General features: G+C 39.2%; 1 protein-coding gene across 5 annotated transcripts in view; it reads right to left on the bottom strand.

Moving 5' to 3' along the window:
- The window catches only part of Mybpc1 (myosin binding protein C1), an 82720-nt gene that overhangs the window by 63112 nt on the left and 5240 nt on the right, over positions 1-14368 (bottom strand). For all 5 annotated transcript variants that reach the window (XM_047551251.1, XM_047551247.1, XM_047551250.1 and 2 more), the window contains exons 2-3: positions 3122-3157; positions 433-474 (exon numbers count right to left, since the gene is read on the bottom strand). In XM_047551251.1, coding sequence (XP_047407207.1) covers positions 433-474; positions 3122-3157 — 78 coding nt within the window. The remainder of the gene's footprint in view (positions 1-432; positions 475-3121; positions 3158-14368) is intronic.

Raw genomic sequence — 14368 nt, 5'->3', positions numbered from 1 at the left:
GAATATATACTCAGTTACCAACTGCAGTACTAACCTTCAAAATTAATAGGGAAACTTGGAATAGTTCATATAATAACAAGAAGACATTCCGTTTTTTTAAAATTTGAGTATTTCAAATAATTTTGCCAATTGCTATAATCCCCAAAGCAACCATCTCTTTTCTTTAGCATGCACATTGGAACTTAGAAGCTGCCAATTAATTTGCTGGCATTTCAAACAAGTGCTTGTGATATTTTTATCATTGTTGTTTTCCTTGAGAAATTGTGTAATGGAAATGTAGCAAAGCACCATTTATCTTGGATCTTGCAGATTAGACGCTAAAGTATTGTAAACCACGCTGATGAAAGACAATGCAGAGAAAATCAATGAGGTCACCACAACCTGCTTCTAATTTTGTTAAATTCAGTCTCACTTTCCCTCCCTCCAACTCACCTTTTGCTGGTGCAGTTCCTGCCTCCTTCTCTTTATTTGGTTCTGTATAGAAAGTACAAGCACATTTTTTAAAGTGTCTTAAAGCATTTTATTGTGTGATGAGTGGAGTTGGAAGGGAGAAATAAATGGCAACATTAATGGTACTACATACTCATTATGCTGTACATGAATTATTAATTTGGGAATTACGATTTAGAGTCACATTAAGCTTTAATAAAAACAATTAATAAATGTGATTTTTTAAGTATTCATTAAAACAGGCAATACACATTTTGTTAAAATACACTCAGTTAGCCAGGTGTAGTGGTCCACAACTGTAATCCCAGCTACTCAGGAAGTTGAGACAGGAGGATTGCATGTTCAAGGCCAGACTGGGCAACTTAGCAAGACCTTGTCCCAAAATAAAAATTAAAAAATGACTGGGATAAAGGTAAGTTGTTAAGTACCCTGGGGTTCAATCACCAGTACAACACACACACACACACACACACACACACACACACAAACACACACACATGCTGGAGTAGAACTGAGTATAATATGTGGGTTACTTCATTTTAGATCCCAATAAGGGATTGACTTTTTTAAAGAAGTTTGAACCATATAAAGTGTTCCCATTGTGTGAACTTCTAAATATTATAGGAAGATACAAAATATGCAGGTATGATATATATAGTTTCAAAGAAAATGTTTTGGTGTGCATATGAATCTTCTGGATTAGGTTTAGTGGCAATAAACATAATATAAAAGAAGTGGCAAGATCAGTCAAGATCATCTAGTTTGCATTTTCTCTGTTTAGAATCATTCTAGTTTAAGACACCTGCAAATGGTATCTGACTTGTGGTATATGAAAGAAAATAACCGTTTCAAGCCTGCATTCTCTATCTTGATGATTGCAGATCCAAATTTCAGTTAATTATGAAGGACAACTTTAACAATGTTTGAGAGGAGACCTTTTAGCTACACGAGGTCAATATTGTGCAATGTATGTGAAATGTGGCATAATAAGAGAAAATTTATAGTGATCTAGTGACAGCAACTGATCTGAAGGAACAGAAGGGAAAGGTTTATCTGTGATGATCAGTAGGTTCTCTGTGTCCCCAGTGCTGGCCTAAATCAATCTGTATGTGCAAGAGAACATGCCAAGGGAGACGATCCTAAGAAGCTTGTCACACATCTATACCAATTTTAACATCAAGATCTGCTGGAAAGTAAATCTGAGCTTACCCTGGCTTGAACTCATATGACTCTGAGTCCATTTCATTCATTTGGACACAGCAATATTCTTCTACACTATTTAAATTTCAGCGTGTGAATCTAGTATTCTTAGCTGGACAAAGGAGCTTCTGTGAGTAGCTGGATTTCTCAAACTGTGCTCTGAAAAAAAACGATCTGTCCAGGATGGAAAAGCTTCATAATCCCCTCATAAATTTCCATGCAAAAAGACCAGAAACTGAGTCCTCATTCAACTCTCGCTTTCACCTGGGTTGAACCAGTCTGCAGGGCACCCCTCCCCCACTTCATACCACATTGTCAATTCAAGTAACTTGGGTTTCATCACATACTGCCTTAGAGGTTTCTTACAGCATTGCTAACACTGTAATGTAGTAGTTGTTCTCAGGGTTGAATTTCACTTTTTACTTGGCTGCAAACAAACAATATAGGATAACGTTTCTTATTTGAAGTTCCACACATATCCGGAGCAGAATGTTTGCCCCTAGCTATCAGTAAGCCTTTAATAAACAGCTCCACATCTTTCTCAAGTGTTAGAGCACCCTCTAGGGCTGCGCACATGGCAAATACCCAATGAATAATTGCCAGTTTCTCATCCTCTTTAGAGGGGAAGAGTGATGAGAAAGAGCATTTTGGTGTTTTCATGGGAAAGGCACAAGGTTTTGGTTGCTTCTATCTTGGGGATTCTTAGGCAAAGGCAGGTAAACAAATCATTCTGAAGGGCTGTGTTGGGGGTTTAACTGTCTACTTTGGATTGTCATTCTTCCAATTATGTTCTCTTCCTTTGGTCCACACATGTGTAAAAACAGACTTCATGTATTATATGTTACTGGGCATTGTGTTCATCTGCTAAGGATTTCTCTGGATCTCTTGATTCATCTTTTTTTTGTTGTTGTTGCCACCTGGTGGACAATGGAATACTAAGAATTCAATAAATTGGTCCTGATGTCCAGCCTCAAAGTCCCCTAAACCTTTCTGGAAACTCCTCTGGGGACTTTCTGGAGGTGCCCAGTGGTGACTCTATAGTCATAATAGTTCAAGTCGGGATCTTCCAAGTCCAGCTGGATCTACTCCCCACTCTCACAAGAAAAAGGTAAGCTTTGCTTGACTTTTCACTATTATGGAGAAGAGTTCCATAAATCCTTCAACCTCCACCAATATTAAATTTGGGCATAGCAATAATTTGTGCATTACTTGAAGGAATTTAAAATAATCATCCCCCCTAAAAATAAATAAATAAATTACACCCATAATACACATATGAAATATCATTCAAATCAGATTAATGTTAAAGGGTTATAGAAACACAATGTGTTATTTTTGTTACCAACTTATCACCATCGTCCAGGGTCTCCGTAGGAGTTAGGTTAAAGCTCCTGGCACCAGTGGAAGCCAAATCATGCTGGGACAGAGTTCTGCTTATGCAGCCTGAATATGGAGGCAGGGCTGCACTCACCTTCAGGTGGTGGAGCTGGGGCCGCCACTTCATTTTCTATGAGTAAAAAGAACAATGGAAGTGTTAGGCTCACTTCTAAAAAAGAAAAGCTGCTTCCTGTATTCCTAGGATGCTCTCCACTCCAGGATGCCATCTAACCTGTGTGTGCTGACAGAGGATCATCCAGTGGCATCAAGAGACCCATGATGCCACCCTTGCTCCCACCCTGGCAGGGAAGAGAGGAGAGAGGCAGAAAGGTGAGCATCCCCTCTGGCCATCCAGTGCCACTTTAGTTCACGTCTGTTAAGAAACATTAACACCACTGAACGTAGGCCAGTTAGGGAGAGGGAGAAGCACCCTTGAGAGCCCCAGATATGCCCACCATGCAATCTGCCTCTCATTCCTGAGTACCTCGGTCATCCCAGGTAGGGGGAGCAGCTACCATCACTCACCCACAAACACACAAAGGCTCCCCCACAGCCTCTGGAGCCATCACCAGGCACCTGCCCAGCTTGGGGGGAGGGAAGCACTCAGCCCTCCAAAGTGGGCAAGTGTCAGGGACCAAGAAGAAGTTCTCATTCTGAGGACGTTCTGACCTTTACGATAAGCAGCAGCCCAGGGAATATTTTGTGGTTGCCTCCCCCGCACAAACACCCTGAAGCTGTCTCAGGCACCCTGCAGCTGAAGGCTGACGGATTCCCGGAGAGCGCCCCCTCCCCACTCCCGGCTGATAGTTCTGCCTATGGCCCGCCGGCGTGAACTTGCACCTTATCAGGAGCCCAAAAGAAAAACACAGCCAACCAAGCCAACCAGCCTGTGTCTCATCATACCCCTCATAAAAAAAAAAAAAAAGAGAGACCCATGAAGTGTGAGGTGTGAGTTGGAGACCTAAGTGGTATTAGAGAGACTTCCAGAAGGTGGAAGAGGGGAGCAATGGAAAGAGCACCTTTAAATGGTTACCCAGGTATTTTGCCACTTGGTTGTCCTTTCAGGCAGCCACAGAAGGGGCATTTAATAACAGTACTAAACCTATTTCCCACTCTGTAGAAAAGGCCAAGGCACCCATTTTGTATGTATACGGTTGCTCTGAGAATGAAATGAGTCCCAGTAGTGGGGCAGGCACATGCATAGAGTCTAACGTGAGGTCGGTGCAGAAAGAGACCCCTTTCCGCCAGAGATCAAGGGCACCAAAGTATGTCTAACATTGTCCTACCTGCGTGAGAGACGCTTTCTGAAAGACGAGGAGACCAGAGTCCTCTGGCTTTGTAGCTCTTTGTTTTATTACAAAAGAAGCTACTGTTCACTGGGAAACAGTAACTTCTCATAGTTCTTTCTGGAAGCACACATGTGTGCACTAGATTTCTACCTACACGTATTCAAACTTTTCAAAGCTCTGGTTTTGCAGTTTCACACCTGACTTTGGCTATCCACTATTACAGAGCAATCGGGCTACAAAGCCTGTGAAAGAAACTTCTGTTAAAGAATATATGATTTTTGGGTAGCTAATGGCATACCCATGGCCAAAGAGCATGAAATTTCTCCTTCCTAATCCCTGCAGATACCCAGAACTGGGAATTAGTGAGTGAACCAGCTGCTTCAACTCCAGGGCAGGAAGAGGTAGTTAGTGAGGGTGATTTCTTTTAAAACAATTTTCCACTTGATCATTAAGTAAAATGTAAAGACAGAAAAGGTTTTGTACTACAGGCTCATTGTGGAATCCCTAGGAGGCTTATTTTTGTCAGTGTCTGAGATTTTTTCACATCCTTTTTTCACGAGTGACTCTAAAGTGGGCAGAATATTACCCCGCAACAAGCAGTTTGGCCAGAGTCATCACTGTGTTTAGGCTGAATACCCAGTTTTAGTCTTGTCTGGCTGAAATGAGCATAGAAAAATGAATGGATTGCTCTGTAACAGGAAACAAGAGTAGAGGATATAAGCTGCCAAGTGGCAACAATGTCTTTTTTTCATCACTAATATTTTACGCCTGGTACAAACTGCAATTTGTTGGTTTATTTGTTTAAAAAGACTGTTTTTGAATATTTATATGACCATAAATAAGTATATTATTATTTACTAAAGAGGGAGAAAGAGTATATAACCCAAGCAGGTGGGGACCACATAACCACACAGGCTGGCAGAAGATGGTGCAGCAGGATGTGATGTAATTCACAGAGCAAAAACACAAGTGTCCCTGAGGTGGCATGGACAGATATGCTCTCGCTTCTTCAGCACATCATGGAAAGTATCATAAGGCCATCGTCAACCAAAAGACGAAACCCTCCGTCCAAGCACTTTATTTTCAGAGATCTGAGTGCAGAAGTGGAAATCTAATATTGACAGCTTGGCTTTGGGCAAGTTGTTGAAGCACATGGATAGATATCAGAATACTGAGAGCGAGAAGCCGGTTTCTTTGACACATTATCTTCTGGACTGAGCCACAGTCGCACAATGCCCTGGGCCCTCATCCTGCTCTTTCTATAGACAACTTTCTCTGTCCCTGGTCTCTTTCCCCTTCATGACTGCGGAAGTTATTTATCCTGCCACTCTGTTTCATCCTGTTTTTCTACTTGAGTGGGTCTGTTACCTACTGGTGTCGGTACTCTCTCCGGGTTGGCATTGACACCGTTGTCGGTGGGCACTTCCTTGTTCTCCCTCTGTAGTGCCCTGTGACTCCTCTATTCTAGAACTCTCTTCTCTGTTCACCTTCTCACCTTTCTGTCCCTGAAAAAAAGTGCTGTTCTTCTTCATTTCCCCATCAGACCTTCTGCTTTTTCTCTTCATACAGCTAAATCAGACAGACCCAGGTCTGAATCTTGACTGTAGGCTTTATTAGGTATATAATATCAGATGATTCCATAATTCCTATTAGCTTCAGTTTCTTTATCTGTGAATAATAATAAATGACCCCAAAGGTGTCATTCCCATGCAAAATGCATAGTACAGCTCCTGGCAGGTAGAAAGAGCTCTGTCGTTCACAGGACTAGCTATTCCCATTGCTTTCCTTTGGCAATCTTTGTCTTTGGGTACTTCTCTCAAGGCTCTCTGAGCTAATTATTCCATTCCATTCTGCCTTATTCTCTTGACATTCTGGACCCCACCACAATATACTATTTCTTGATTCTAATTATTTTTCAGGAGTCTCAGCATATTTATGTCTCTTTTGCTTCCCAATTAAACAAAAATGTTTCCTTCCTTTTCTATCTCCCTGGTATTGTTTATTTCTGAAAACACATTAAGTGCATTGTAAATTAAGAATTTAGGGGGCTGGGGTTGTGGCTCAGTGGCAGCGTGCTTGCCTAGTATGTGTAAGGCACTAAGTTCGATCCTCAGCACCACAAAAAAATAAAGGTATTGTGTCTGCCCACAACTAAAAAATTAAAAAAAAAAAAAAAAAAAGAATTTAGGAGGGCTTCTCTGTTGGTTGTATGTGAACTATCAAGTTGACCATGCTTTCATAGAATCTATTTGCAAAGGCCCATTTTGTAAGGGCAAAAATGGTTGCTTAAAATTCAAGTAAGACCAACGGTGGAGTCTAACCAAATAAATTAGAATCATCTTAGACACAGAAACTGAATATAAATCCTTCATTTCTATTCATTTCTATTATGTGTGTAGGGGCCATGATCTATGTACTAGGCCAAACTCAAACCAAAATGAAAATCTAAAGGTTTAATTCAACTTCCTCCAAATCCACAGAACATTGGTCATTAACAGTTAACGGATAATCCAAACTTGGAAACATAAGCTATCCATGCTAAGACGTTTGTAGGATGGTTGCAGGAAATGGAAATTGGAAAATGTATGCCTGACTGATAAGAAGGTAAACTTTTCCTTTTTAAAACCACAGAATCCTCATTACTTTATAGCCAGTGAAGGAATAAAAAGTTAGCAACTTGTTGGTAGCAGATAGATGCAGGACCTATGTCATATTAATTCTTATAATTCTTTTTTTTTTTTTTTTTTTTGTGGTGCTGGGGATTGAACCCAGGGCCTTGTGCATGCAAGACAAGCACTCTACCAACTGAGCTATATCCCCAGTCCCTAATTCTTATAATTCTTTAACTCTATAATTTTAGGACTATGATTATCCCTGTTTTGCAGATGGAAACTGAGGCCCTGCAGATCCCACAGCACATGAAGGGTGAAGCCAAGCTGCCCAGGGTCAGCCTGACTCAGAGCTGGTGCCCTGTACTTCCCTTCTTAGTTGCTCATTTTAACAGAGGCAGAGAAATGAATAATTACTTCGTTTTCCCTAATGAATTGGTCTTATTCTTAAGGCCACATAGCCATATATGCATGTTTCCCTATCTGTATGAGTGAGGTGCACCCCAATTTCCTTATCTTTGAAATGGAAATAACAGCAGAACCTTTCTTAGGAGTGGTTGTCAGGAATGAATGAGTTAACAGGGGCAGGGGACACTGGAAATGTCATATGTGCTTTATCACTTCATGGTTATCATCATGATTATCATAATTTTTACTCAGATGCCCCTGTGTAAAGGATACCCATGTCTTTCTGCACATGCCACCTTGCTACAGATCTGTCTTATCTCCAGGTCCATGTGCTGCATGGTGTTAGAACATGTTTGGGGCTGAGGAATCAGCTGGGGACTGGACAGAGGTGGTAGGACTCTCCAACCCTACTTTACAATGGAAATAGTTGTTGGTTTTGATGGAATTTATATGCATTATAGGTCATACAAGGTCAATCAACCATCAATCAATTGTGGTAGACCAGAAAGGATAAGAGAAAATGAGCCCTCCAACAGTTCCTGGGCATTTGAAACAAAGAATTCATCTTAACCTGGAGAGATGGGAAACCAGGACTGGCAAAACCAAGCAACTCTTGACTTGGATGGAAAACGAACTGTTACCACTAAGTAAAGACCGTAGGGTGCCTTTTTACCTCAAAGGAACTGATCTCCCATCCTTTTCACACTAACTCATGCCTTTTTCTCAGTTTCTGCAATGCTTTTCCACTAAAAACCATTTGCACATTTCCCCCAATTCATTGGCTGCCTCTACAACAATCATTCATTAACAGCAATGTCCATGGTGCCCTGCGGACTAGTGAGTACCCAGGACCATCCAGGCAATGAGAGTTCATTGAGCTCCCATTATGAACTTACCAAGGGCAAGGGGATTATAAAGATGGTCAAGAAGAGAGGAGATTCTTGTGCATAAGGAACTCACAGATAAATGAACTGCCCTTGAGTATCAGTTTAATCACTGAACCAAGTCACTGGGCTCCCTTATGACATTCAAGACTCTCTACTTTTAACAGTTCTTCTAGAGCATCCACAACTGTTGTGTGCATGGGAGCCACCTAGAGATCCGATCCAACTATAGATTCTTACTCCAGGGGTCAAAGCAGGCTCAGATTCTGCCTTTCTAATCGACTCCAGGTGTTGCAAGTCCACCACCCACAATTTGAGTAGCAAGGCTGGGCCCTACCTGTCACCCATTCCTCTCCCATTTCATAGGTAGTTGTGAATGCTAACAGGTTTACAGTAGATGGGGCATTTTCTTTTTCCTTTGGTCACAAGCTTCTTGAGGACACGGCCCATCTCGTCCTCCTTTTCAAGTTCCACACAGCAGGTGCTCCATAAATATAGTTGACTGGCAGGCTGTTCCTGGCCTGCACAAAAGCCCCTTCTGCTTGCTGCCAAGAAATCAAGAACGGTCCCCTGGCGCTCCATGGGCAGCTTTCTTCGTCTGTGTTACCCACAGGGAACACTATGTCTTCCATTGGTCTCCCTCCCGCTGGCTGAAGGCTCCCAGGCATTCGCCCAAACCCCATCATTTAGATTTCGTCTTACTGTCAACACATGTCTTGCATTTCTTAACAAGGGCAGGAGAGCAATTAGGGCTACAGTTTTGGCTCTCGGGAATAATAAACCCCTTGCCTTTCTAAGGAATCTCACCCTTTTAAAATAGGGGCTGGAAAAGCAGGGAAGCAACTTGAGTCAAGGAACCTGTCCCACCCAGTTCTTAGCAAATGACTCTCAGTCAACCATATCAGTTCTGATGTCCACCAGGTTAGCTGTGTTGTAATGGCCACGAGGCAACTACTTCCAGTAAGCTCTCTAAATCTTAAATAAGCAAATGGGTATTGATTGAGATTAGGTCCTGATATACCTTGGCTAACTTCAAAGTCAAAGGGCAAATTCTGTGGATCCTTCCTACCAGGTGAATAAAACTAGTTTTTGGTCCCTTTTCTGTGTCCTCCATCCATTGCCTGTTAGAAAACATACCAACAGGATGGTCTCACGAGCAGGAATATGTAAGCTGCTGTTGTAAAGCTGTTTTAAAAATTAGGATACGCTTTGAAAAACAAAAAACATTCTGACCCAGGAGCTAAAGCCTGCTCCTTCCTTCTTGGGCAAGAGCGGCTGTTGTTTGATCCTTTCTAATTCATAGATATAGACTTTCTCTTCCTCTGCAACATTGAAATGCTTTCAAAGGGCTTGATCTATTTATAGTGGATTTTTCCCTATGATCACCTACTGTAAAAAGCACAGGTATGGCACCAATGGCATGCCTGCAGAGACTGTGCCCGGGCATTCTAATTGACGGGCACTGGTGGCAGCTATGAAGTAGACAGCCCCATATGTGGCCTTTGTGCTGCTACTGAAACACTGGGAACCCAGTTCACTCCATAAATGGCTGGTTCTCTCCAGTGGAGGCCATTTCTATTTTCAACGATCAAGGGTTCCAGGGTCAGTAGCTTGAAGGGGGAAAAGTCTTAACTCTTAAAAGGCAGTAATTTGCCTCTCTTTCCATGTATGAGTCTGTCCACTAAAATGACATACTCTGTTCTCTCCTTCCCATAGGCTCACTATCTCAAATAATACATTATTTTATAGTACATTATAATACTAATGTTACTGCATATTATTACATATATTAAAATAATATAGTGGTACTTCAAAATAGTCAATGTTTCCTTGTGTGCAATTTCATTTAGTTCTTTGAAAACATGGAAGCATAATTATACCATACCGTATGAATATATTATGGATGCATAGAAAAGACAGGACGAACATAAAATATAAATTGTTATCAAATGTTATGTTTATAATTTTTTTTTTGTGTGTGGCTTTTGTTCTGTAACTTTTTTGGGGAAAAGTTTTTGAAAGATAAGTATTCTAAAGCCATCCTTTGGTAATATGAGGTGGAGGAGAAAATTGCATGTTATTGCTAATTATTATTGCTTTTTCTTAAAATGGCACTCTAGGCTTAAATAAAATATGTGAATGTTTTATGTATGATAACCACCAATGACGTTGGCTTTACCTGTTCAACTCCTATATTGCCACTTTTGGTAACATAGCAGATTATCTTTATTTTTCTATTAAATAGGCAATAAACACTATCAGATTTTTTTCCTTGATGATGGTGAATTCTGGCCCTATGTACACGCTCCAGCCTGGTCCTCATATACCTAGACAACAGCACAGTGGAAAATGCTTAATATAATATATTGTTTGCATGAACACATATAGAGTACTCAAGAGAAGTTTTGACTATATTAATTATAAGTGTCACCAAAAAGTTAGCAAGTACAAATGACAGTGCATTCTTATTGGGCATATTGATTATGTATCAGAAATACAGAATTTGGACATAAATCAAGATTTAATTTAATATTTTAACAGTTATATGACTATTTTGTCCTCTCTACTCATTATAAACTGTGGGTCCAGATATTTTATACACTGAATTTAAGGAATTTACATATTTTTAGAGGTAATCTAGTAGTTTTCAAGTTATGGTCTGGGATCCCCAAGAGTCCTTAAGACCCTTTTATGGAGCCCACAAGGTCAAAGTTACTTTTATAATAATGCTGAAACATTATTTGTTTTTCTTACTCACAGTCTTTCACAAATATAGAGTGAAATTCTCTATAGGTTACATAATGTGTGATGGCATTAATGGCCTGACAGTTGAGAGAATGTGTGCTTGAATATTATTGGGTTTCAAGCACTTATCAATTTTAATTTCCAATAACATAATAAATGCTTTTCAGTTCAGTTTCTTCAATAATTATTAACAGTGAAAATACTTCTGGGACCAAAAAATTTGAGAACTTCTGGTTTATAATTTATTGCAAATCTTCCTTAGAAAAAGGTTGTGTGAGTTAGTGCATGTGTGTGTTTAATAAATTCATGCTATACAGCTCATTTGAGAAAAATATGCAGTTTTAACTGATAAAAATGAATGAAGCAGTCAAAATTAAAACCACAGGATGGATTTTGGGGGCAATAAATTATTTTTCTCCGTGCACAACAGAGAAAAAGATAATATCATCCATTCTGCTTCTCCTGTTTGTATTTGGCTATCTAGCAATGTTACTTAAAAAGGTAACAGCAGTTGACCTCTGAAGAGGAAACTGGATTTGTCTGAAGCTACTCAAAGTCCATGAACCAAGATTCCCTGTGCATTACCCATGGAAGAACCCCACTGTGTCTTGGTAAACCCAGAACCTGGAACTAGGGGGAGGGAGATCAGGTGTGTAAGAAGCCACACTTATGAAGATGCTCACTGTCAGGTGCTGACCTTGTATTTCATAACCTGGGAAGTAAGCACTCTCCAGGAGCCTACCTAGTCCTCAGGTAAACCCTACTTGACCAGGTTAGTTACCTACAGCATAGTAGACAACAAAGGCAGAAAAGAAGGGGGCAACTTTACCTACTGACTAATGAGAATAAGAAGTCAGCAATCTTCCAGAAAAAGATGAAACAGAAATGCTATAAATAACACAAACTCAAAATACAAATCAATATGAGCCCATTTGATACAAAAGCAAGTCATTTGGGTTCTCAGGATGTCATGTACTACAATAGTTGGTATCTATAATTTAAGACGAAATGAAGCTATATCCATTGTCCTTTATTTTTTTAAAAGCAGAGTGATACATTACATTTTGGGAATGTCTCTGTCCAAATTGGTTGGGGTAATGATGTTCTCAGGTGCCAGAACAAAATGAACTCTTAGCTCTGCAGAGAATCCAGCTATTCAAAATGATTCCATTAAGTCCATATTCATTTACTGTGGCCAAGTGATGTCAAAGTCTGTATCCTAAGGGTCTGAATAGATGAAATCTTAATTGTGCACTGAATATGTAAATTTTCAGTGACTCATGCTTCAGTCTGGTGGAATTTCCCTAAATCCACAGGACTTTTTCCCTCTCTTCATCAACTTGTTCTTTTGTCTTTTTAATTACACATATTTCAACTCAAGATGTCATTCCACACAGGAATAGGATTAAAATATTGTAATTATTACAAAGCATCAAATATAAGATCTTTTGCTAAGATCTGATGATTTTATCTCTTTATCTCATGTTTTTTTAAAAAAAAATCAATTGAGTCTGGAGTGGCACAGATCAAGGCTTCCCTGTTTGGGGAGGAAAATGCTTGAGGTTTTCTTGTATGTTAGCCCTGTTCTCAGCACTTTACCTGATTTATTTTAGTTTTCACAAAGACTTAGTGAATCAAGTACTGTTTTAATCATATTTTACAGATGAAGAAACTGAGGCATACAAAGTGCCAGTAACTCAGTACATGGTGCAGCTGAAATGTGAACTTTCTAGAATGTTTTATGAATACTCCATAGTAACTTGTTTGTTACTATGTTTAATATGACTTAATAAATATAGAGAAAAAGCCAAAATGCATACTATATTTGGAACAATCTTAAAAAGACATGTAACTGTAAACTTGAGAAATTAAAATGTAGCGATACTAATAGGTGAACTTTTAGTTATGAGTAGAACATTCTGTTCCATTATGAAATTTTATAGGAGGCAGAGGCTATTACCTGATAAAAGCGAAGAATTCCCGAGGAAATTTTTAAAAGAGTTGATGTGTTTTAGAGAAATATTTGGATGATTTTGGAAGAGAAAAAAAATGTTTCACCTAAAGAGATAAATACAAGTCAAAAAATGAATAAGAGAAATTTATAAGATCTAACACCTGACATATTAAACATAATTTTAGATATTGCATTTATGTGCCAAATTGGGCTATAAAAGGATTCCTAAGAGAGTATAAAAGGGCAAAAGTCTTATCAAAGTGGATTTAGACTTGAAAGGCATAATGAAAGTCAGATTACAGTTAGCTTTTTGTGATCTCATTGTAGAGAGAGAAATAAGCATGAGAGGGAATGATCCTGGTCTTCCCTTTGCCAAATCAACTAATCTATGCCCCAATCTAATAGTATCTAAAATTTTACTCTGGAAACACACCCAAAAGTCCACAAATTCTTGGCCTCATGAACGTGAACATTCTGAGATTTGGCTTGCTGTTTATCTTTGTGGTTGTACAAACATACTCTGTGAATTAAAGTTGAACCTATTCACCTCACACAGACTTGGGTGGGACAAGACCACATTGTCACTTTGGTATTCAGGGGCTGTCTTTGTAAAAAGCTATGGGGACAGAGGGCCTGTTCTCTCTGGTTATGAAATAATTAGCAGGCATGTAGAAAATTAATGACAAAGTCTTGGTTCTTTTTCAGTTTCATCTTTTAAATCACTGTGCTATTAAATTTTAGGAAATGGCTCTTGAATAAACAATAGCTACTTTATGGTTAACCTAACTCAGAAGGGAATAATTCAGTAACTACATTTCTATGTATTTAGGAAGTTTCCCCAGCATGCAATACTTTGAACCAACCAAGCAGTCCAGAAAAGACATGTGTTCCCATAAGAACTGATGTAACTAAAAACAAAGAAGACATGGCCACATCTCCTTGGGCACACACATGAAATTAAAATTTTTGTACTTATTTTTGATTGCTAGAACTTTAATCCTGTTCTTCATGATTTAACACACCCAAGCATGTCTAGAGATGAGGTCTAGAATTACTGCAGAAGTGATTGGCTGCTGGGAGTACTTCGTGTCACTTGATACAGGTTTCATAGACTAATTAGGGGGGAGTGCAGATAAAAATAGTAATTATTCATAATAATCAAAATTCTTCTCTAGGTATCTACATAAAGGCCCCCAAATACGTTTTTAAATAGAGTGATCTTAAGGATTTTAAGCAAAAATAACAAAGATACTTTCTATGGCTGAAACAAAAAAAAAACGAAAACAAAAAAAAACCCATCAATTTCACAGAGCCTCCTCTCCCAAATCCCTAAAATTTAAAAGAATCCATTTGTTTCTTATAATAATGTAGAAACATCATTTCATATTCATTCAAATCTTTAAAGAGATCATTTATTAATTTATTTCCATGCCCAAACATTTTTAAAAAGAG

This window comes from Sciurus carolinensis, chromosome 4 (genome assembly GCF_902686445.1).
Source record: "Sciurus carolinensis chromosome 4, mSciCar1.2, whole genome shotgun sequence".
In the NCBI taxonomy this organism is placed as follows: domain Eukaryota; kingdom Metazoa; phylum Chordata; class Mammalia; order Rodentia; family Sciuridae; genus Sciurus; species Sciurus carolinensis.
This window is presented reverse-complemented; position numbering and strand designations above follow the sequence as displayed.